The following is a 23,277-nucleotide window of genomic DNA, read 5'->3' on the forward strand; positions in this document are numbered from 1 at the left end:
GGTGCTATCATGTAAACTGGGATTTCCTCCTTTCTATCACATTATCATTTGCTTCACTGAAGTCAAACCAAAACTGGGTGTGGGTTCCCTCGTTGTGAGGGTGGAAGTTACAGGACCAGGATTCACACAGCATTCCCCTAACACTCACAGGCACATAGACTTCTCACTGCTCCCCATCCACGTCCAGCAATGCCATTCTGTATTCGAGTTCACAGCGGGGAGAGGGAAGGTGAGTCCCAGCATTGTATCTCTAAGATTTTGTTCAAATGCATTAGAGAAAAAAAAGTAATTGTCAAAAGCCAAGCTGCCACTCTCTGACAGAAATAAGGTTGGGTGCAGGCAAGAGGAATTGCAGCATCCAGGTCTTTCATAACATCAGCACGCTGGGTGAGCACTGCACAAAAATACATGTGCAGTAGGACAGCACGGCAACTATGTTTGCCAAACATCCACCACTTGGGAGGCACTGAGCTCTAAGCAATGGGAACAACCTCAGCTCTGGGCAGCCTGGTCTGGTAGTCGGTAACCCTGCTCATGGCAGGGGGGTTGAAACTATATGATTTTTGAGGTCCTTTTCAACCCAGGCTATCCTATGATTCTATGATGAACTCACTCAAAAGAGATGGAGGAATGTTGACAACTGGAGACATAAGTAGGAAAATATCTTAAACAACAACAACAAAAAAAGTATGCATGTCATCAATAAACAAAATACAAGTCTTCACGTGTAACTTGCGCTTTACTCTTAGTTAGGACCATTTAACTATAAAGAAAGGAATAAAATGGTAAACAAAATTCTGCCCCATCTGTTACAAAACACAAGCACAGACACGAAGCTACAAGCCAGAGCTTCATGGAGGTGGCAAATGCAGCCTCTCACGAACCCAAAACACGCAGCCACCCAGCTTGAACAGTTTGTAGCTTCTTGGCGGACACAAAACATTCTCTCTCCCAATTTAAAGGAAACCACCTACGTCTTCATCAGGATCCTCCAGTTCCTCCGCTTCTTGCTCAGGGCTGATCCTTCCTTCCCTCCATTTCCCATTGGCAGAGCTGAGTTTATACAAGTTACCACCATGTAAACCTTCCTTTCCTTTTAATGAGGTCCAGCGAGAGCCCTGGGAGCTCCAGTTATGGCCACTGTACAGCTTAGGAGATTTGGGAAGCCACTTAATAGAGTCCTGAGAGGAAGAGGACAGAAAAGGAAAAAAAAAAAAAAAAAAAGGCAATGTACTGATTTTAAGAAAGCCACAGAAGTACGTACATGCAGAAATTGTCCAGAAAGTTCTGCAAGGTATTTAAGTATCTTGTTCATACCAGGTCTCCCCTTTTTACCTTGGGATGTACCTTTAGTCCTAGAGACACTTTGACAGTTACGAGGCAATACCGGTGATACAAGGAGCAAACAAAGGCTGCTGACATGACAGGAAGCCTTCAGAGACTCACATGAATGTAGAGCCAAGCTCACCTTCAGCACCGTAAAGAATTACATAATGAACAACAGTCTTCAATAATGCTACACCCTGCACTATGAAGAAAACAAACAAGAATACTTAGACATTTAGTGACTTTCATCTCATACCCTGAAGTTTAAAAAGATTAAAAGCAAAACCACAATAAATTATCAAAGTCACTCTCCTCCTTTTATACTATTGACTAAATAAAACGTGCTGTTTCTTGAGTGGTCTCAGTCAAAAGCAGAACCCTAAACTCATGCTTTAAAGTTTGATGATTTTCAAATTATAGTCCAGTTTTCCCCAAATATCAGTTACTTATTAATATCCAGAAAACCCGCTCCATAAGGCTTCGTATTTAGTTTACACACATCAAGTCGCATACACCTTCACTGTACTTCAGAGACTGTTATTCACAATAATGTTTTGCTTTCTTTGAGGCTTTATTTTAAAACTTGCCTTTAAATTTCCTCAAGGCAATACAAATCCAACACCAGAAAGCAGCCTGATACCATATATCAACAGCACCATTAGCACACGTTTCAACCAAGGCAAAGAGATGGAGAAAACAAACTAATGAAAAGAGTTATCAATGAGCTTATGGTGGGGCAATCAGAACACGGTGATTTCATATTGTTAGGATAGGTATCTGATTCAGATCTAACACTTCTCTAAGCCTCAATTTTCCCCCTTTTGAATGTAAAATGGTTACATTCACAGAATCACAGATTTCTTGCTGTGATCAGCACCTCAGATGTCACCACCTCTTTAAGATCTAAGGCTGAGAAAGGGAGAGAGACAGGACAAGGCTGTCTGTGCTGGACCTGCTGATCCATCTCCAGCTGCCAAAGGAGTTCCCCTTGGGATTCTTCTTTCACTTTTGGGTCTGGTATGGCTAAAACAAAACCAAAAAACTAGGAAATGGTGCAGCACAATATCCTAGTGTCTCTTTGGAAGCAGTTTCACATTCTTTTGTGAATTTCGAAAAGATCAAAGCTCAGACAAAGGACTATTTGCATTTACATCGAATCAGTGATCAGCATCTGTAAGGAATTTGCTGTTAACTTATATTTCATCAGAGAACTGAACACAAGAGCAGTGCAAATAATCATGAAACGTTAATGACTCCCATCCCATGACAATTCCAAACACTGAGCAGGATATCTCATGGCATTTCTTTATATTTGCCTTGAGCAAGTAAACACTGGATATCACTAAACAGAAACTTTGCTTCCCACGAATACTAACTAGGAGTATAGAAATTCTAATCAGATCATGAAACAGCATACTAACTAAATTGTTTGCTATAGAATCATAGAATCACAACGTTGGAAAGGACCTACAAGATCATCTAATCCAACCGTCCTCCCTTAGACCTTAGAGCTCTTCTCACTACCCAGGTAAAAGCAGGAAGTTTCTTCTTGTGTTTTATACATGGGGAAAGTGAGAACCAAAAGAACTTAAACAGTCAGTGTCTTAAGTCATGAGTAACAAACTAAGAGAGATGTTTAGTCATACATTCTCTTTAAAAAAACTTGGAATAAAACAAAAAGGGAAGAGGAATTTAAGTCTTTTAGCTTCTTGTATACTTGGACTGTGTGACACTGCTGGTTTTGTAAATCTAGAAGAAATGTTTGGAGTTAAAAATACGCCTCAGCATTTGTTACATTATGTGGAAATACATTTTCCACCTCATCAGTAACGACCCTTTCTTAATGGTAATCAGCTCATTTCCCTGTGATATTTATCAAGCAAGCCAGATGGGCTCCCTTTTTGCCTCCTTCCCACCTGTTTATCATGTCTTCTAAGGCGGTCCCTCCAGAACACAAATATGCCTCTGTATCACACCCCTGGAGGGTAAGAGGACAAATTGTTCTCATAAAGTACAAGGTGTCCATTCTGATAAGATCTTGCTAATAAATCCTCTACAGAATGAATTTCCTTCAGGCAGCAAAGGTTTGCAAAGGCTGCGTATAACCTTAAATCATTCTGTCAAATGAAAAAAAATCTAAAACACCCTAACATTAAAAGACAAGAAATGAAAACCACCCACAATTCTTAAGTATCATACCTACATTGATAAACAAACACTGTGTTCACAGCAATAACCTGGTAACCAACTGCAAGTAGAAACCAATGTAAAACTGCTGGAGCTTTCAGTAAACTTGAATATTTTGATAGTAATACACCTGGGGTTTCACCTGAAAACCCTATAAACCTTGACCAGAAAATACTTGAAGTGATTAGTAAAAATGGGCAAGAGAATGTCTCTAAAGATGAAATCCCAACAATAGAAACTCTTTCTTTTAAGTACATCTAAATACAAGATTCAGAGTCCTGCTCATTGGAAAATACTTCAGACTCATTCCCTTTTCAAGTTACAAAGAGCTAAAAGGGCTTCTTTTGATTCATATGAAAGAAGAATGAAAGCTAACCAAAATGCCTCAGAAACAAAGGCATACTGGAATATGGTTTCACTATAGAGGAGGCAGTAAAACAGCTGCCTGAACAGGTTACTGAAGCAAGCCTCCTACAGGCAAACTTTGCTAGCAGTAAATAAACGACTTAACTTTAAACCTAGATGTTCAAGTATTAATTAGCCCCAATCTCTCAATTTCCTAAAGACAGCATTAAAACAAAAGTTGTAGGTTATGCTGGAAGCATCCACTATGCAAATACCCCGCAGACTCACAGATTTCTCTCCTTTTGAATAGCAGTAGGTCATCCATAATCTCCAAATAATCACTTTCTGTTGATTCAAATTTAGTTTTGATTTTATGTTGCTTGGTGAAGTCCGTGATGTCATCAATGAATTATACATGCGAAGAAATTCACTCACATTTATAACCTTGTAGTGCTTTGCTTAATATTCCAGAATTCTAGGACAATCATATCAGCTATAAGCAATTTCAAACAGATTTAATGCAGGCAATTTATTCTGGGTTTGGGTAAAGCCGGCAAGTTACTGTGAGAGACCAGAGAGAATCAAACTATTAGCATCTCTAGCACAGTCTCATAATTTGCTCAAGGAGCAAAAGGAGGTAGTTTTAGTCTGACATCAAACTAACTTTTAAGTGTTAACTCCTATTTCTGCATTATTCTGGGGATGCTCACAAACAGAAATTCAAGCTGCTGATGATCTGGTGGTTTTCACAAGCTCTGTGTGCATCCATGGATTACAGACAGTACAGCCAGTACTTATCCACGTTCGCTGCATTTTTCATTGAGCTGGTTGAAATCTGAGTATTTTGCTGAATTCAGAACAAAAGAGGGATGCAATACCTCTCTGAAAACATCATAAATGGTGTGGGAGGAAGGGAACATCCAAAACATGTATTGATAACCAAGGCCAATTCACTTTTCTCATCTTCTTTGACAACCTTAGTATGGAAACAGACTTGTGTGTTGGACAGAAATAGAGGGTGGGAAACAATCTCACCAAGCCAGCTGAAAAAAAATAAATAAATCAAAATAATGCCATTTTCCAGATGCAAGGCAAAGAAAGGCAGTGAAATCTCCATTTACAAGAGGTCTACATATTTCTCATAATAGGGCACACCAGTCTCAGTGGGAGGTACATAATTAACAGGTAACCATATATTCAACATTCAGGCTACATCAACTAACATGTTAACGAGCATGCTTCACAAAAATTTAGTTCCTGGTATCATAGAATCATAGAATTACTCAGGTTGGAAAAGACCTCAAAGATCATCAAGTCCAACCGCAGCCTACCCATAGTACCCTAACTCTAACAACCCTCTGCTAAATCATATCTCTGAGCACCACATCCAAATGGCTCTTAAACACATCCAGGGATGGTGACTCAACCACCTCCCTGGGGAGCCTATTCCAGTGTTTAACTACCCTTTCTGTAAAGAAGTGTTTCCTAAACATCATTCCTCTCAAAAGTTGAATTCATGAGCATCAAGTAGTGAAATGCGCTGAATAGCTAATCAGCCAAAAAAGATTCACTCAGCACAGGTGAAAGAACTCCCCATTAGACAAGGAACAGTCTGACCAGTTTATCCAGGACATAAGTCCTGGGGAAGAAAAAAACACATCAATTTGCAAGTTTCCAGTACTCACTTCACAACCACACACTGATAATCAAACATGGAATGAAAGCTAGAAAAATAATCTTGACATATAAATTACATAGAAACTGTGAAAAACACCTGCAGCAAGAAAAGGGGGATGGAAAACTTTCCATCTAACTAATGCGTTTGCTTTTCAAGCCTATGGAATTGCGACTTTCAATAGTCAACTTACCTGCAATAGCCAACAGGTTAATATTAAATCCAGTCCACCACTATGGTCAATTGGTTTTCCCTTGTTAACCATTTAGCTAATAGAAGCATACAAATAATGCAGTGTTTCTTTTCTTGTGTTAAACCACCTCCTAAATGGCTTACAAAGCAATTGAAAGAGTAGAAGTTTAAACAGGAAAACAAAAAAACAAACCAACAACAACAAAAAAAAAATTAAAAAAAAAAAAGTTCATTATTCAGGAATATTATGCAAGATTAAAGAAGGCCAGAGAGACTAGAAAGTTTTCAAGGACAGATTCTCAAATTCTTTCAGCACCAGGTTTTTCTGCCCAAAAAATAGGGTTAGAATTGCCTGGATCTGTATCAGCAGTGTTGGAAGTACAAGTGTACCTAAAACCCTTTATAAAATGTCATATATACAGACTACAGTTTTCTGTAGGTATGGTAAAAGGAGGACGGTTGGACTAGATGATCTTGTAGGTCCTTTCCAACCTTGTGATTCTATGATTCTATGACCATTTGAGAGATCACAGGAATCCACTGGTCTGGGCTCCTGGCATGTTCAATGGGTAAAATGATTTGCAACCCCTCCTTTTATGATGAACCTAGTGAGAACCCAAAATCTAGGTTTGGGGGATTACAAAAATTATCAAATACTGCAGATGGTTATTAATTTTAACACAGAAGCTACCATGGCTCAATCATTTTCCTCTTTCCTCTTCTTCTCCCCAAAATTCTGACACAACCTATACCTACTTGAACACACATCAGATAGAAGAATGGATGTGGTTAGCCACACATGCAGAAGTGTCTTTCATGTCTTTCATTTTGTTGAAATTTGACTTCATCGCATTCGTTCACACTAAAAATGTAAGATCTCTGCCCTGAACTCAGACTGCTTAAGGTTCTTTGCTGAACAAGTTAGAGATTTTTGTTAGTTCATGGCCCACGCAGAACCCACAGGGACCAAAAATCAACATTTATCAGTCTTTTGCAAAATTGTTATTTACTGAATTCAGCAGTTAATACTTACCTGTATAAACAAACCAGAACCCACAGATTTAATAAGACCTTGAAATCACCACCGGACCACTGGAAGTGCAACACGGTAACAATGATAATAGATGCCAGTATTAATCCATACATACTTTAATTGCTATTTTAATGATACAATAAATCTATTGAAGCTTTTAAAGATTTTTATTATTATTATTATGGTTTTATAAACTTGTATAAAACCACCAAAGCACTTAAAAGAATCATGCTTTCTCTTGTGTAATACATAAAACTAGAATTATACTGTGCTTCTGAAAGTCTGTCGTGCTGCTTTTGAAGTTATTTTTACAGATGGCACATTTGGGGAAAAAAAAAAAAAAAAAAAAGCATGAATTTGTAGTGACTGCAATGCAACGCTGCATCCAAAACAAAACGTTTCGTTACAACTAAGTTAAAGTGTGAGTGCAACATGTAATAAACAATAGCAGTTGGGTCATTTTAATCTTAATTCCATATATAACAAAACGAACACTTGTGCTTCGTGAACTAAAATCCCATGGTAGAAACATAAACTTTGTTTTGTAAAACTCTCAACAAACTACCGTCTGAAAAGAAAAAACACAGCTGAAACAGGAGACCAAGTTTAAATGTACTCGCTTTCCTCAAGAATTGCTATTTTAAGACTAGAATGACATACGAGACACAATAAGGCACAATGGGTGGTACAAACAAATGAATACAGCTGTCCATGAAACTTGTTCTCTTCCACAAATACTAAAATAAGTACCGCTCAAGATAAATTTTCTCTTAAAAATGAAATACATCATTTTGTTATGAAAGTTCTATACAAAATTTTAAAATTTACACCATCTGAGCTGCCAAAATAATAATAATAATTAAAAAAAAAAAAAAAAAAAGTTTATCAATTTTCCACAAAACTTAAATTCTCACCAGCACGTCCAGCCACTGGGAAGAAGATATCCCAGCACTCTGGAAAAGAAAAGCATTATTTCCCCTGTGTTTATGACAAAAATATCGTATTCTGCATACAGTAGTGTATTATACTTAAAAAACCATCGTACTATTAAAATCACAATATTGATTTGGAAATGATTGATTCACTGCCTGGATGAAATAAGGCACTTTCTTCCAGTGGGTAGTACTTTTCACATATATGGAGACGATGAATCGGGTTCTGCTTAGAAACAAAAGGGGGGCTCAGTGAGGTCCCAGAAGACAACAGGAACATTTCAACAGCAGGGGAAGACACAGGAGGTAAAACCTGGAGATGAAATTCTACACAGAAGTGGTCACTCTGTCAATGGCATTATTGACCTCGTTTTTGTTTGAATCCAGTCCTTTAGCAGCATTCATATCATTCCGTAAATTCTCCACTGTCTTTTTCATGTTCTTTAATTCTCCAGGGTGTGGAGTGGCTCGCCTTAGAAGTGTTCTCTAAAAATAAACAGTGCAATAAGTGGTTTTGCCTTTGTCTCTGAAGAAAACAATATACGCTTTCAAGGCTTTAACATTTACATACGAAATACTAGCTATTGATTTTTTTTCCTTCTTTTTTTCCCCCCCCTTTTCCTTTTCAAACTACTATGCTTAATTTTGAAAGTTATTTTCACAGCTGCTTGTTTGTGAAGACAAAAAAAGTTTTAACAACTACTTAAGAGCAAAAGCTTTCCCCTCTTGACAGCCACTCAAACGAAGTGCAATTACAACTTCTGAAGTAAAGATTCTTTCATAAATATATTTGGGATTTATTATTTTTTTTTAAACGTTTTCAAAAACATCCAGGTGATTTAAGAGCAAAAAAAAAAAAATCACGACCCATCTGGTTTTGAAAAAATCCAAGATCATACATGCAAAGTACATGTATGCCACTGACACATAAACTATAGGGGACGTGATATCCCAACTATACGTGGATTGGTCAAGACTTCTTTATAAATCACCACCCTCCCCGAAAAGGATCATAAGCCTCTTTTTCCCCTAAAGAGGTTCTTGCCTCATGTCAGTCTGCAACACCAGGACTGAAAACATTATCATTAACAACTGAGCCCCGGTAGGGGCATTCTTCAGTTAACTCAGTTGTTAACAAGCATCATTCTGAACTTTCTTATCAGTCAATCTACAAACAATGCTTGTCAAAGACATTTGGTTTCCAGTGCTTTGGGCTAAGCAAGCATTTTATTTGGAAACTTAAATGTTCATTTCCCTACCATGTAAGAATCTTTATAGCCAGTTTCCAAAGAAAGACCATGCTTATAGCATGCTGCAATCCAGATAGTGCTCTGAAGTATGTCAGGTTGAGCTTTAATGAGAACTAACAAGTTTTTAGAGCACTAAAGAAGCATGCCAAAACATCTGACTGAAGCATTCTTAATCTTTACAGAGATTTATATTTGTTAATAAAAGTTAGTAAAGTTAAAGATTAAGTTGCATTTTGATCTACAGGACATGCAGAGCCCAACTTAATGGAGAGGTCTTTAAGTACAGTGACAGATGTTCCCACATCCTTGGTTTAAGTGGGAAACTAATGAGCATAAACCTTGCTGTTCATGGACAGTAAGGTTATTTCAATGGAAACGGTGAAAAAGAATATAAGAAGAAATGCAGAGAGAGACCAGAAATAGAAATGAGAGAGCAACAATGTAGATGGTAGCAAACTTAGCAGAGACGCATGCCAGAGTGCTGGAATCCTATATTAGGTTCTATATACTTTCAGGCAGTAAAGCTTCACAGATGCAGAGGAAGATCTTATCTTGTTTCTGGAAAGCTGGAGAGAAAGCATCCTGAGGAAACATGGGAAAAGAAAGCAAAACAAAGACTGCCCTGCATCAGAACTTAAAGTTATATTCAAAGCAAAACAAAAACAACAACAAAAAAAAGCATTTCATGTCAATATGAAAAGTTTCAGCAGTCAGTATGAACAGTTTCTACAATTAATATGACCAAAATGCATGCAGTCACAGCTGAAATATTTACAGCAAGACAGCTCAGATCCTTTTCACACTTTAGCATTAAGGTCACAGTGCCTGTAGGTGTCCAAAGTCTTGGAAAACATACCATTTCATTATCCTCTTCATCTTTTTCATCTTCTAAGAAGCGAATTGCACTGACTCTGTTCACTGCCCGCTCATTCCATGTTTCATCTGACATTTCATTTACCAAACTCTCCAACGCACCACATCGTGGCAGGTTATCTGCTAGAACAGCAACATAACTTAAGAGTCAGAAAGTCTAAAACATCAGCATGCTACAAGTGCCAATAACTGCAATATTTAACCAACCTCCAATCCAGATATACAACTGTCTATTTATGTGTTTAGTACATAAGTACACAGTACTGAATTACCATCATCTAAGCACAGTCACCTATAACACAGCGATCTACAGGTGAGCTCTCCTTCTCAGGCCCCCAATCATACCCAGAAGAGAGCAATCCAAGTGGTTATTCTCAAAGTTGATTCTGAGACAGCATAAATACTGGATACTCTCCAATGATTACAGAAAGAGTTTAAATATTTGGTGCAGGAAAATCCCCTTCAATGCTCACATACTATATAAAAATTCTGGAAGACAAATAACATCCAGAAGCTACCGGAACAACAAACATTGAAAACAAGTTTACAGTTCCACTTGGCCAAGAGGCAAGCATAAAATGTAAATGCAACTTAAAACCACGCTTCTCTGCTTGCTGAAGAATACAAATTAATGTCAACTAGATCTGCTTGAAAGAAAATTAGGGTGCTGTGAAGTAAAACATCTACTGCTTATTACTAAGTGATTCAATTATTTTTCTGGCAAAGAGACTATAGCAGGAAGACCAATCATTTTCACCACGTATATGTGTGTAATTTAAAATGCATAAACAATGTACGCAAATATGGACTCCATTACTTGGTCCACTGGCAAACCTCAGAATTAATTAAGCCATCCTCCTCCAGGTCTGTATTTTATATATTGTAACCGCTGGTATTTTATTGCCAGTGACCCTCCCAGTCATCTTTGCAAGTCTTCTGAACCCCAGCACAATTACCAAGCAATAATTAAAAGTAAAAATTCAACCAGAACTATGCTCAGTAAAGCTAATGCAAAAAAAGCCTGATTTACAAATCTTTATAGAACAGAAAACACAGTAAACAAAGAAGTATTTCTGAATGCAATCAAAAACTCATTCTAAGCACTTACCTTGGCAACCAGGCTCAGAAGGCATTTGAGGAAGTAATACACATGTTAAAATCTTTTCTCCTGTTTCGGGGTCTGTGTCAGTCTGAAATGTCAGCAAAGGTTGGGACTGGTTATCAGACAACCACAAAGCCTTCAGCTTTAAGGTGGTCAGTGAGATGGGAAGATACGTCAGCCTAGTTCAAAAAAGAAAAAGGAAAAAGACAAGGTAATCTCTGGGAGACTTATGAGTCAACTTCAGGAGCATCTATTTAGTACGCAGCTCTCAGAGGGAGTAAAATGGAGTGAGGTTAATGCCTCTAATACAAGGCATTCTGGTATTCATCAACTCAAACTATTCTATTCTATTCTTTTAAAAAGAGCCTGCAGTTTAACTCTCTGTAGCTACGAATAAGCTAAAATAATGCTGAGCTTTTTCTAATGCAGTAAACTGCCCTGGGATGCAGATCGCTGCTGCTGCTCCAGAACCTCACATACACAATTGCCACAACAAAAGTGCTTATGAAGCAATTACATTGTGCACGTGAGGTGCCACTTGTCTTTAATTTATTTTCTTTCATTTAAGTTCTTGCTAAGTATCTGCATTTGTTTATTGGTTTATGCTTCAATCTGATCCCTTTTACACTTTGATTTCTGAAGCATGTCAGCGAAGATTCATGAGAAGCAGCACAGCAAAAGTTGCATTACTTGCCACTCGTGCCGTTATCCCTAAGATACTCAGCATCAGTGTTACTTCACGTTAGGGTAGATAGTTTCAGCTCAAACTCTACAGAACTGCCAAGGTTATCAGGTTTCATTCATTTAAATCCTATCCTTTCCTTTGGTGAAAGCAATCCAGAATACCTACACATAAAAACATATGATTTATGCTCCCTTGTGCCAGAGGAGTAGATCACTTTGACATTTTCAACAGTAATGCTGATACTACAGTCATAATTGTCCTTTTCAACTTCATTATTAGACAAACGTTGTCTGTCATCAGAAAGAATGATGTAAAGCCAGCAAAAGAACATGATGCACAAAAATCTTACCTGTTTCCAGCAACATCCAGGACATGGAGTTCAGTGGCTTGTGAAATTTCAGAGGGAATTCGAGATAATCTGTTGTCACGTACAGAAAACACATTAAGACTGCAGCATCCCCCAATCTATATTAGAAAGGAGAAAAAGAAAAGAAAAAGACTGCTTTTGTTGCAGTAATGTAACAAAACCAATGGCATGCAGCATGGGTCACATAAGATGTCATTGTACATTCAAGTTACAGTGCCTGCCTGACACTTCACTCAGAGGAACAGACTGCAAACAAGTGTTAACTTAAAAGAAGCCTGACCTGAAGACAGTATGCTGCAGTAGTTTCTTAAACAGCTTTATTTGATAATAACGTGCACCTTTACAAACAGGTCAGGCTCTACCTACCCTTTTATCACCTTCCAAGCCTGGAAGAAGTCAGTAACTACACAGATGCCACTTTGCTGACTACCCTCAGAAAAAGCACCAGCTTTAACATTCGACAATTTTTAACTCTGTGTTTACATACTAATTTTCTCCTTCTTTCCTCATGCTAACTTTATATACAAGCAAGTGCAATGAGGCTCTAAGCAATACTAAATCAAATAAATAAACCAATCAACTCCTGACATTTATTGAGTCAATGAAGAGCGATGAAGAGTTCACAAAAAGTAGAAGGTTTTATGAGTAACATCTTTGGTGCCCTGCTTTGTTAGAAGCATCTACTTTCAGAATAATTCCCATCTGAACTGGCCAATTCAAACTAATTTCCTATGTCTCTACCAATTTATCCAAACACGGGCATCTTCATTCCCAAGCTAGTTATGGGGTGTAAAGGATAAGAGTTCAGCTTTACCCTTAAAGTATCTGTAATTTGCATCAAAGGCATTTCTCAGAAAAATAAAGCTTTTATATTAAATTAAAAGAAAACACTCCACCTTTTTGTTCCAGATGGTAAGTGCTACCTCTACAAACACCAAGATAATTAATTTTAGCAGCTTGAAAGCTTTTTTAAGTAACTCTTTGTTTCTAGTCACAAAGGAAACCTACCTTTATTTGTCTATCTTACACAGCTTCAAAAAGCACTACTGCTTGTTTCCCAATTACAAAATTCATAAGCAGAAAAAAAAAGAAAAAAAGAAAAAAAAAAAAGCACAATTCTTCCCTTATTCCAAATATTAGCATCAAAATATTCAAAGCCTTTTGAAGCTTTCTAGTTAAGCAGACTTAGATCTGAAGCACAGACAGTGAACCTACTAGAAGACCTCAGCTGAAAAATTAGTGACTTCTACAGTAACATATGTGTAATAAGGTTCTTTTCTTACAACGCAGGCAACACCTCATTTAACTTTGGTCTTAAGTCCCCAAATCTGGGCTAGAATTGTATACATATTCCCATTAACTGCAAGTTCTGACTCCACAATATCCACAACTCAGTCCAAAACAAAGTTTTAGATCACAGACATATCACAAAAGCTTTTCCAGTAGACAAAGTAAAATCATTTCAATTTAACTTATGCTATTTACCAAGCAAAAAATACATTTTAGAAAGGATGCCACCATGAGTTCGAAGACAAACAAAATGAGCATTCAAACCCCACCCAACTTCCTTGATATTTCAAGCACATTTTAATGGAAGAAGGCAGCCGTGAGCTGCTCATGGCTTCTGATTCACAAGCTGTTTACAGTGCAAAGTTACAGTACAGTATCCTGCTGACAAAACAAAATCTGGGTTGGTTTCCCTTAAATCACTGCCACCTATAATGCAGCTATTTCACAAGAGGATCAGCCTTTCAGGGTCCATATGTACACTAGCAGCAGCGCTCTTGTTAGCTTGTGAATCAAAGCCCTTAGAAACCAATGCTCAACTCACAGGCAAACCTTTTTTTAGTACAATCCTCCTGTTTATCACTTGAAAGCAAGTACAGATTTTCAAATAATGTGCCTTGATGCATTCACAAGAATATGGAGGAGGCCATAGAGGAAAAAAAAACCAACAACACAGTATATATGCTATCTAATTAGTTTATCTTACACAAGGAGCCGTGAAAAGCAAGAGATACAGTTAAGTGAATGTTGATGAACTGGCAAGTGATGCCCTAACTGTAGGCAGTGTTTGCTTTACTAGGAATGAAGTTTGCATTATTCAGTCTTAGAGCATGAGGATCCAAACAGTTTAGGCAAACGAACAGAGGAAGCCATGCAGCCCTGATGAGACTGGCACTTCTCTACTTGTGACAATGGAAAAATGCAGCAGTGGAACCAGCCAGCCCGAGATGTCATGCATTTAAAGCAGTTTAATGAAAGGTAACAGTAGAACTGTGGACTGAATAATACTTACAGGGTTATCAATTTACCTGACCCCATAATATTCCAAGCGGCTAACAATTAAGAAAATACAAAAGATGTTCAATTTATTTTTCTTTATCCATACTGGACAAGAGCATGCCAACAAATGGAGACAGAACACACATTCTTCAACTCTAGGGAGGGTTAGAACTTAGAAGCTGCTGCTGTCTTCAGCTACTTTAACTTTGTGCTATCAGTTAACAGATCAAAGTCTGTTTCATTCACAGGTAGTGAAGACTTTTTGTTTTTGTTTTTGAAGAGGGCAGCTGAGGGGAGATAACAGACAGATACAGAAATCTTCTATGAAACTTTCAAAAACACAGGCAGCATCTAAGAAGCAGTTAGCATCAGGTGAGATATCACAGAGATAAAAGACAAGCCGACAGTTAAATAAAACACCACCTTCATTTCATAAAAGACTGCACTTATCCGGCAGTACAGAAAGACATCAAATCCAACATTTGAAGAAACCTAAACACAAAGTGTTATCGCTGAGGCACAGGGAACACACCGAACGGCACGGCATGCTGAAAGGAAAGCATCACTTTGACCACAATGAAGTAATACAATACAGGGAACTTTGCTGGTTTGGCTGAAAGTCATTAACGGACAAAGAACCAGGCACTCTCTGCTCATGCTTTCCCTGGTTTTCATCACATGCTTACAAAAGACCTTGCCAAACCATGACAGAGGCACCAAGTACACAGTTTGGACCACAAGCCCATTTAACAGTTAAGCATATCGTTCATTTTGAGCACAGGACTTCACTTAATGGACAAAAATGTGCTTCATTCTAGGCACACAAATAACTGTTCTAAAGTCTGGAGGCTTCACCAAGCCTTCACATTCTTCTGTAGTGAATTGGATAAGAGAAAAACATCTCTAATGAGCTGTGTATGTCTAAGTCACACATAACTGATCAGAGCATTATTTCACTCTAGCCACTTCAGTAAGAGTTATTCACTTCTCCTATCCCATCACCTCCAGAGAATAGTCAGCTCAGATTGAAAACAAAGAACAATGAGAACTTCAGTCAGGCTGCACCTAAGACAAAATGATTGTTAATACAAAGGGTTAACTCTGAGGTCGCTGATTTTACAGTACCGCAAAGCCTGAACAAAACCTACGAAGAGCAACTGAGGGAACTGGGGCTGTTTAGCCTGGGGAAAGGGAGGCCAAGGGGAGACCTTATTGCTCTCTGCAAATACATTGAGGGAGGTTGCAGTGAGAGCAGGGTTGGTCTCTTCTCAGTGGTGACAGGATGAGAGGAAATGGCCTCAAGTTGTGCCAGGGGAGGTTTAGGTTGGCTACCAGAAAAAACTTCATGAATTCAACTTTTGAGAGTAAAGTAATGATGTTTAGGAAACACTTCTTTACAGAAAGGGTTGCTAAGCACTGCAATAGGCTCCCCAGGGAGGTGGTTGAGTCACCATCCCTGGATGTGTTTAAAAAGAGTTTGGATGTGGTGCTCAGGCACATGATTTAGAAGAGGGTTGTTAGAGTAGCATGGTTAGGCTGTGGTTGGACCTAATGATCTTTAAAGTCTTTTCCAACCTGAGCAATTCTATGATTTTTTTATGCTTATCTATCTGGAGGGCTTTCTACATCTATGGCTGCCACTAAGGTTTCTTTCGGTTTCACACAAAACTGCCCTTATGGAGGTGTTGTTCTTCTGTCTCACTCTGACATTCAGCTTCCTTTTTCTGGAGAAACATTAAGGCTTGGACATACACAAAGAACATGTCAACTTGCCCTGCTAAAACTCCCCTCCATGTTATCATCACAGTCAGTGTTCACCACTTCAGTCTTCCACCTTCTTGACATCACATACTCAGTACCAATTCAACTTTAATAGTCCTGCAGAACTGTTACACTTTAGTACATCACTTCCCTTCCAGTGCTGCTAATGCCTCCTCTACTGCTTAGTGGCTGCTGTTTTGACACTTCCACCAGTTGAATGTTTTTTGATCACCTGACTTCTGTTGCACTTTTCTGTTACAATAACCTTGTGACTGTCATTTGCTTCTTCTTCTTGTTGATATCCCTGTACTCAAGTTATACCTTTCTGTAGATGAACCCATCAAGAATTTACAGATTCAATCCTCTCTCTCATTTTAGATCCCTCCCAAAAATTTACTTTTCCTTCCTCTCCTGAGCTCAGTTACAGTCTGAGCAGTTACAGCTGTTCATCATCATTGATCAGTTCTCGGTGACTATGACATACTCTCATCTCATCAGCATTCTAAAACCAAATCACAAATCAGATGGGAAACTTAGAAGACCTGAAAGATGCTTTAATTGAATAGTGTCTCTTGATCTCAGCATTTGCTAACTGCTCAAAAGTTACAAACCAATTTCACTGTCCTTTAACAGTTAGCATCTTTCACACAGGCATAAGAAAAGCAAGAAAATACAACATTGCGGTAAATACTATGATTACTCTTTAGTACGTGACCAGCTGAGGTTCATCTCTTTTGCTGGCCATCTCTTTTGTTTAGCTTTTAGTATAGCTGTCAGTACCAAGAACCCTCAATAAGCTTATACAACTCTAATCTAAACACAGTCACTATTTTGTTGTAAAACCTTTTTTCCAGGGTGTCATAAACCAAAACCCTGCTTCAACTCAGAGCAAATAAAAACAGAATTTTCCTTGGCCACAGACAAGAATGATTAATTCTTTAACTGAAAACACAGCAAGTTTAGAGGTGGAGGAAATTGCATAATTCACTACAAATAACACTATCAGCTATTTTTAACTTTACATTTGTTAGGAGAATTTTCTGCAATCTCACTTTAATTACATTTTTCCTCAGTGTCTTTTTCCCCTTTGTGTGATACAAGCATATATTTCTACAAAAATGAGGGGAAAGGACATAGGAAGTCAAAGCCAGAATCAAAAAAGCAGCCCCAACCATTTATTAAAAAAAACAAAAAACCTAAAAATGTAAAAAGAGCAGTTATTACCCCCAAAAAACAATTACAATTTCATCTACTGTAGCAATAATTCTCAGCCATAATACACCTCAGAGCTAGGAAAACACATTACCAGATTCTGCAAGTTGTAGACACTCATTAATGAAAGCACATGAACTGGAAAACATTCCAAGGAGATTATTTATGTAAGTGCCAAAATCAACACTCCAGTTTCACCAGTGTTTCAGTGCCAGGGTGGGATTTCAACATGAAAGAGTCACCAGGCAGGTCTTTCAGGTTTAAGGGGGAAAACATTTGTAACTATAAACAGGTTTAGACAAACTCAGTTCTTGCTGAAGTCTGCTGCAGCACTCAGTGCACTGAGAGTGATTAAGCTGAAAGATGAGATACTGAAGATGAAATCTGACAGTGACTCAAGCCTTTCTCAGGCATTCAGCTGTTTCACATTTTACTTTACATATCCACACCACATTCAGAAGCACCCTTAAACCAGGAAACTTTGAAGAAGTACTGCAAGCAAATTCCTCAATAATCCGAAGTCAAGAAATCTCACACCAAACGGCACAGACTGATTTTATAAGTGCGCATAGAAACAATCTGGCAGAGCAATGGCTTGACAGGCTGACCCAAATCCAATCCAATTAAACTGCTAACAACTACAACAACAAAACCCGAGCAAATGAACAAAAAAGCTAAAATTCATACATTATCTCACAAGGTTATATAAGAATATCATAGCAAGAATACAATTTCTGCCATCATATACATACATGTGTGAGTATAAGAAATGTTCTCTTCACTGCTTTGGAGTGAACAATAAAGATACCAGTGGGTAAACTTATCTGTTGCATGTGTTCTTCTCAGTAGCATGAAGTCCTGCATTTTCCATGTGCATTTTACAAGACTGTATCTTTGTCTCTCTACAACAAAAATTCATAAATTCACATCCCACACCCACTTCTCATAGGGATGAAGATCACAACTGCACAGCTGGTTTAGCAGAGCTGAGGTGCTCAATCAACACAATTCAGGTTTTTCTTTTCTTTTTTCCAAGTCAGTAACAAAAAGAACTGTAAAAACAACATTCATCATAGCACCAAATCACTTCTCCCAGCCAACCACAGGGAAACTGATCATTGGCATCTTTGCCATTATCAGCGCCCCCAGAGCTACTCCTGTGGATGCTCTGCATAACAGCAAACAGCACTTGCTACACCTGTGTGTTCCATTTACACTTTTTTTGAGAGGAAATGGCTTTGAATGGGAAGAAGACAGATTTGGGCGAGATATTAGGAAGAAATTCTTTAATATCAGGTTGGTGAGACACTGTATCATGCTGCTCACAGACGTTGTGGATGCCCTCACCCTGAAGGCATTCAAGACCAGGCTAGATGGGGCCTTGAGCAACCTGGTCTAGAGAGAGGTGTTGCTGCCTCTAGCAGAGGGGGACTGGAACTAGATCATCTTAGAGGTCCCTTCCAACCCAAACCATTCCATGATTCTATGATACAATTAACCAAGAAAAGTTTCTATACACTACATAAGCTATTAACGACCGATCTGGAGCGTGCATCAGTAAAACTTTCCATGCTATAACACAATAGGCTAGTTTAAAGCTAAATTAGACATATAATTGTACAGGCCTCAAGCACAAATTCCTTAGGATGCTCATGAAATGCATTAAGTTCTTTATAAAGACATGGAAAGCTCTCTGCTGAACAAGCACAAGATCACACTGTCATCACATTCCAACCCAGAAACACAGTTTTCCCAAAATCCCGTCTCTTGCTAGCATTTATGCAATTCATCTGGGTACATCCTTGGTAATTTCATCTTTAGCACTCTTAGTATCTCAATGGAGGAGACACTGACCTGCCGGAGGAGCTTCAGTACTCCTATCTTTCTCTTTCCTCCCTCATCAAACGTACACTTTCAAACCAAAAAAGAAAGGAACAACAAGGGAACCTGATCTCTGCAGCCAACCCACTGGAGCTCAGACCCTGGCCACTGGAGAACCTCTTGGACAAAAGTAAGAGAAACTGCAGTGCAAACAGAATTCTCAACCGCATGCTCCAAGAGGATGTAGAACAAATATTGATCTGATCTCTTTCTAGAACTTAAACTTGTAAGGCCACAATTATATTTAGCTTCATGCCAGAAATGCTGGCCTCATTCACTCCTTATATAGTTATAACAGACAACAAGCACTTCAGGGAGCACTTTCAGGAAATTCTTCTTTACTGTGAGAGTGATCAAACACTAGTATAGGCTGCCCAGAGGCTGTGGAAGCTCATGCTTGGAGATCTTCAGAAGCCAGAAGAGTAGGGTCCTGGGCACCCTACTCTAGGTGTCCCTGCTTGAGTAGGGTTTGGACCAACTGGACTCAGAGATCCCAGTCAGTCTCAGTCATTCTGTGATTCTGTGTAGAAGTCCCAGAGAGCATAGCCGTAAGGTTTCAGATATTGTTGATCTGTCTATAGAAGCAGCATACCTATGTTTAAATGCATTCACTTAAACAGGACTTGCAGTTTTCAAATAGTGCTTGATCTGACATCCACATTGAGAATAACTAGTTACAAGTTGATTAGATCTGTGTCTTGTTAGACCATAAGCATATTTTGCACTTCCAAGCCACCAAATCAACACATATGTTGCTTGGATTTAATCTGTTGAGATCTAATGGGCACGTTTCTGGTTGCGACCTTTTTGGGAAGAATGTCCAGTGGATTAAAGCCATCTGTTACTACTTTAAGTAACATGAAATTAGAATTTCTGTTTATATAATCACATCTATTAAAGTTAATTGGACAAAATTTACCTCTTTGGGCAAAGATGTTAATTTGTTTCTATCGGCATTCAAATTGTTCAGCTTCTTCAGTTTTCCAATGCTCTTCGGTAATATCTGAGCCAACAGAAATAAGGAAATACACAAATTAATTCTTTAAACACAGAAAGACAGAACAAAACTTATCTCAGTTTAAAAATGAATTAAGAGACTGATCCATTTTCAGAATTAGTACGCAGTTATTCCTGGTTATTACCATGACTTCTGAAGGAGTTCCAAGGTTTTATCTTGCAGAAGAAACATCTAAGAATTTCAGTTCCTAACACTAATTTGCTCATGAGTTATCTCTGTCCTCAGATGGTAGACAGACAACAAGCTTCTAAGAGAATCATGTATGCAGAATGTCCATAGTACCTAAGAGGAAGCTCCCTAAATAGAGCTGAGAGGCAAGTCCCTCAGCTAGATGCTATGAACTGACCTCTGGGAAAGTGTCTTTCCAAAAGACATAAGCTCCTATCATGCACAGATCTAACTTAAGAAATGCTCTAAGTTAGATTTTTACAAACTTTTCCACTTTCAATTCCAAGCATCATCATCATGTAAACGCAATTTTAAAGAAAGAGAAAAAAATACCTAGTGGGAGGGAGTCTAAAATTTCATTTTAATTGACCACATATATTTAGTACCTCACTGGAGCAGATCAGTGGCAAGAAACAGTGTGACAATAGCTCTGCACCAGTTGGAGCTTCTATTCAGATCCAACAAGCACGATCCAGATAATGCAAAACAAAAATTGGCAAAAACACGATGAAGCACAACCTCTACATTAAAAACGCAACAAAGTAAATGATACTTGCACTCCAGGTGCTCCAACTCCCTTTAGTGATCAGGAAAGATTCAAGAATGAATATACATAACAGCTTAGATCTTTAGAAGGCAGAATTATTACTACATACAACTTGATCTTCAGCACCGATTTAACAGGATAGAAACAAAATGCATTTAAAGAAAGCATGCTACTCAGCAAGTAGGGATGGTAAGTAGCGTTACAAGCTCAACACCTCCCAACAAGCCTTTTTACTGCTAGCCATTTGAGCAGTCAAGACCATACTTACCTGCAGTTGATTTTCTGTTAGAACTAGTTCAGTAAGGCTTTCACAGTCTCCAATTGAATCTGTTAGCTGAATAAGTTTGTTCTGATCAACCTTCAAAATCGACAGCTTCCTCAATTTGCCTAGGCAGAGGAACAATACATTTGTTAGGCTTAGTAACTTGGCTTTAATTATAGAGAATCATTCTGCTGAAAAAACTTCTAGAAGTTCTCTGACACAATTAAATGCTCCTTTTCAGGTAAGAAAAAAAGAAGTCAGGTACTCCTCCACTTGGCCTTTGCAAGAAATTTTGCAAGGTTATTTAAATTGATTATAAACTCAATGACATAATAATCACATTTCAGTATACTAAACTGTATTAAAATTGTTATCTGAGTATTGCCCCACCTCAAGTCAAGAACTAACTTGAAGAACTTAATGGCTGGACTGCATGATCTTTTAGGTCTTTTCCAACCTTGGAATGATTCTATGAACTAAAAATTAAGTGTCTGCTGGGAAACCTATATACAGGAGAAAAAAAGTGGTATTTTTTCCTCCATTATTTAATATTTGCTAACTTTGAGCACCCATGTGTATTCAATCATAGTAAGAAAGGTTCACATAAAAGTGACAGCCTAATCCCAAACATGATAAAGGTCTCTTTGTCCTAATATATAGCCCAGTTAGTCAGACTTGAAAGTCAAGTTTATTTCTTAGAACTGAGAAAAACATTTGTCTCCTCAGAAAGGTCTTTTATACTGGAATGGTTATCAATGCTGACCTATGTAGAGCTCAGGACAGAGAATTCAGGAGACAGCACTAGTTGATGACACCTTCATGTCCATCCCCAGATTGTCCAGTATAGTTCCAGCAGTCTGGTACATCACATTTGTTGATGATGCTAAATCACTGAAGATGTGGTGGATGCACGGAAAGGCAGCCACCTAACCAGAAACCTGCAGTTCAGGTGAAGCACAGAGCTCTCCACCTACACAGAATAACCTTGCGCACCTGTATAGCATGGAAAGTGACTGGCTGTACAGGAGCCCTGCTGGGAAGGACCTGAGGATTACAGTGGGCACCAGGTTGAATATGGATTAGCAGTGAGCTGTCACTAGATGTAAATTAAATAGGTTAAATTCAGGACACTGCATTCAGTAGATAAAAGAAGTTGCTGTGTTTAATCTACTAGACACTGGTGAGGCCACGCCTGTTAAAAGCACATTCAGTTTCATGTCCCAGGCCCCTGCTAATTCAATAAAGAAACTGGGAGAAGGGGGGTGAGGGTCCAGCACAAAGCTGTTGAGGAAGCTGGGACACGTTTGAGCTGAAGCTGAGGGTGCTGGCATTGTCTACTCCAACAAAAGGGCAGCCAAAGAGGCACCAGAGAATAGCCCACAACTAGGTGAAACACAGTGACAGAGATGACAAACATTTCTCTGCAGTGCTGGTAAGACAGCAATGGCCACAGATTCAAGTGTGGGAGGCTTTAGTGATACACCAAGAGAAGTTTCCTCACTTGGAGGTGGTGCTACGCTGAAACAGCCCAGAGGCGCGCTGGAGCATTTTTGCATTTATGACAAAAGCAAACACAGAAAATGTTACAAGAAGCACATGCAAACTAGGCTTGGCACAAAATGGTCTGGCATTCACAATCACCTTCCCTAGCAATGGATCTCCATTTATCAGGATTCTTAAAAATAGGCAGCTCCTCTTGTTTAGCAACTGGTGTTACAGACAACTTCCCTCTTACAATCTGCATGATCTATACCTTTCCAAAAGATGACACACCATTTCTGATGTATAACACTGTACTGAGTCGCTCACAATTTTAAGAACGGGCTGCTACAGCTCTACCAAACACACATTATTCAACCATGGGAGAGTAGTATTCACCCTACACCCCTAAAATTTAAGCTCTAAAGAAATAATTATCTTTTCTCTCGGGCTCACACAGCATATGAAGAGAGTGGGGACGTTTGTCCGTTCCCTTCCACTTTCTTATTTAAATTCTGTCTCTGCTACAGGAATGAAAAACAGTCCTGGGAAGGAAAAGGCACACTCTTGCAGCAAGAAAAAAGGCTGATGAGTAGTAAAGAAATAATGTCTCGCCAGCTACTTCAAAGACAAAGATATTTGCTTTAGAAAGGACTGCTTTTCAAGTGTCCCACACCAGAAAGGTTGTACTTTGGA

The 23,277-nt window shown here is 38.6% G+C and overlaps 1 protein-coding gene across 7 annotated transcripts in view; it reads right to left on the minus strand.

Annotated features, from left to right (window-relative positions):
• Window positions 1-23,277, minus strand: part of LRRC1 (leucine rich repeat containing 1) — a 79,764-nt gene that overhangs the window by 13,805 nt on the left and 42,682 nt on the right. For 4 of the 7 annotated variants that reach the window (XM_085543854.1, XM_085543852.1, XM_085543851.1 and 1 more), the window contains exons 9-14: window positions 21,109-21,227; window positions 20,027-20,110; window positions 11,950-12,065; window positions 10,922-11,094; window positions 9,797-9,936; window positions 975-1,181 (exon numbers count right to left, since the gene is read on the minus strand). In XM_085543854.1, coding sequence (XP_085399980.1) covers window positions 975-1,181; window positions 9,797-9,936; window positions 10,922-11,094; window positions 11,950-12,065; window positions 20,027-20,110; window positions 21,109-21,227 — 839 coding nt within the window. Of the gene's footprint in view, window positions 1-974; window positions 1,182-6,906; window positions 8,177-9,796; window positions 9,937-10,921; window positions 11,095-11,949; window positions 12,066-20,026; window positions 20,111-21,108; window positions 21,228-23,277 lie in introns of those variants that run through there. The other 3 variants (XM_085543850.1, XM_015859257.3, XM_015859258.3) reach the window with 3 other exon arrangements.

Source organism: Coturnix japonica, chromosome 3 (genome assembly GCF_054131305.1).
Source record: "Coturnix japonica strain WE chromosome 3, WE-NBRP24, whole genome shotgun sequence".
In the NCBI taxonomy this organism is placed as follows: Eukaryota; Metazoa; Chordata; class Aves; order Galliformes; family Phasianidae; genus Coturnix; species Coturnix japonica.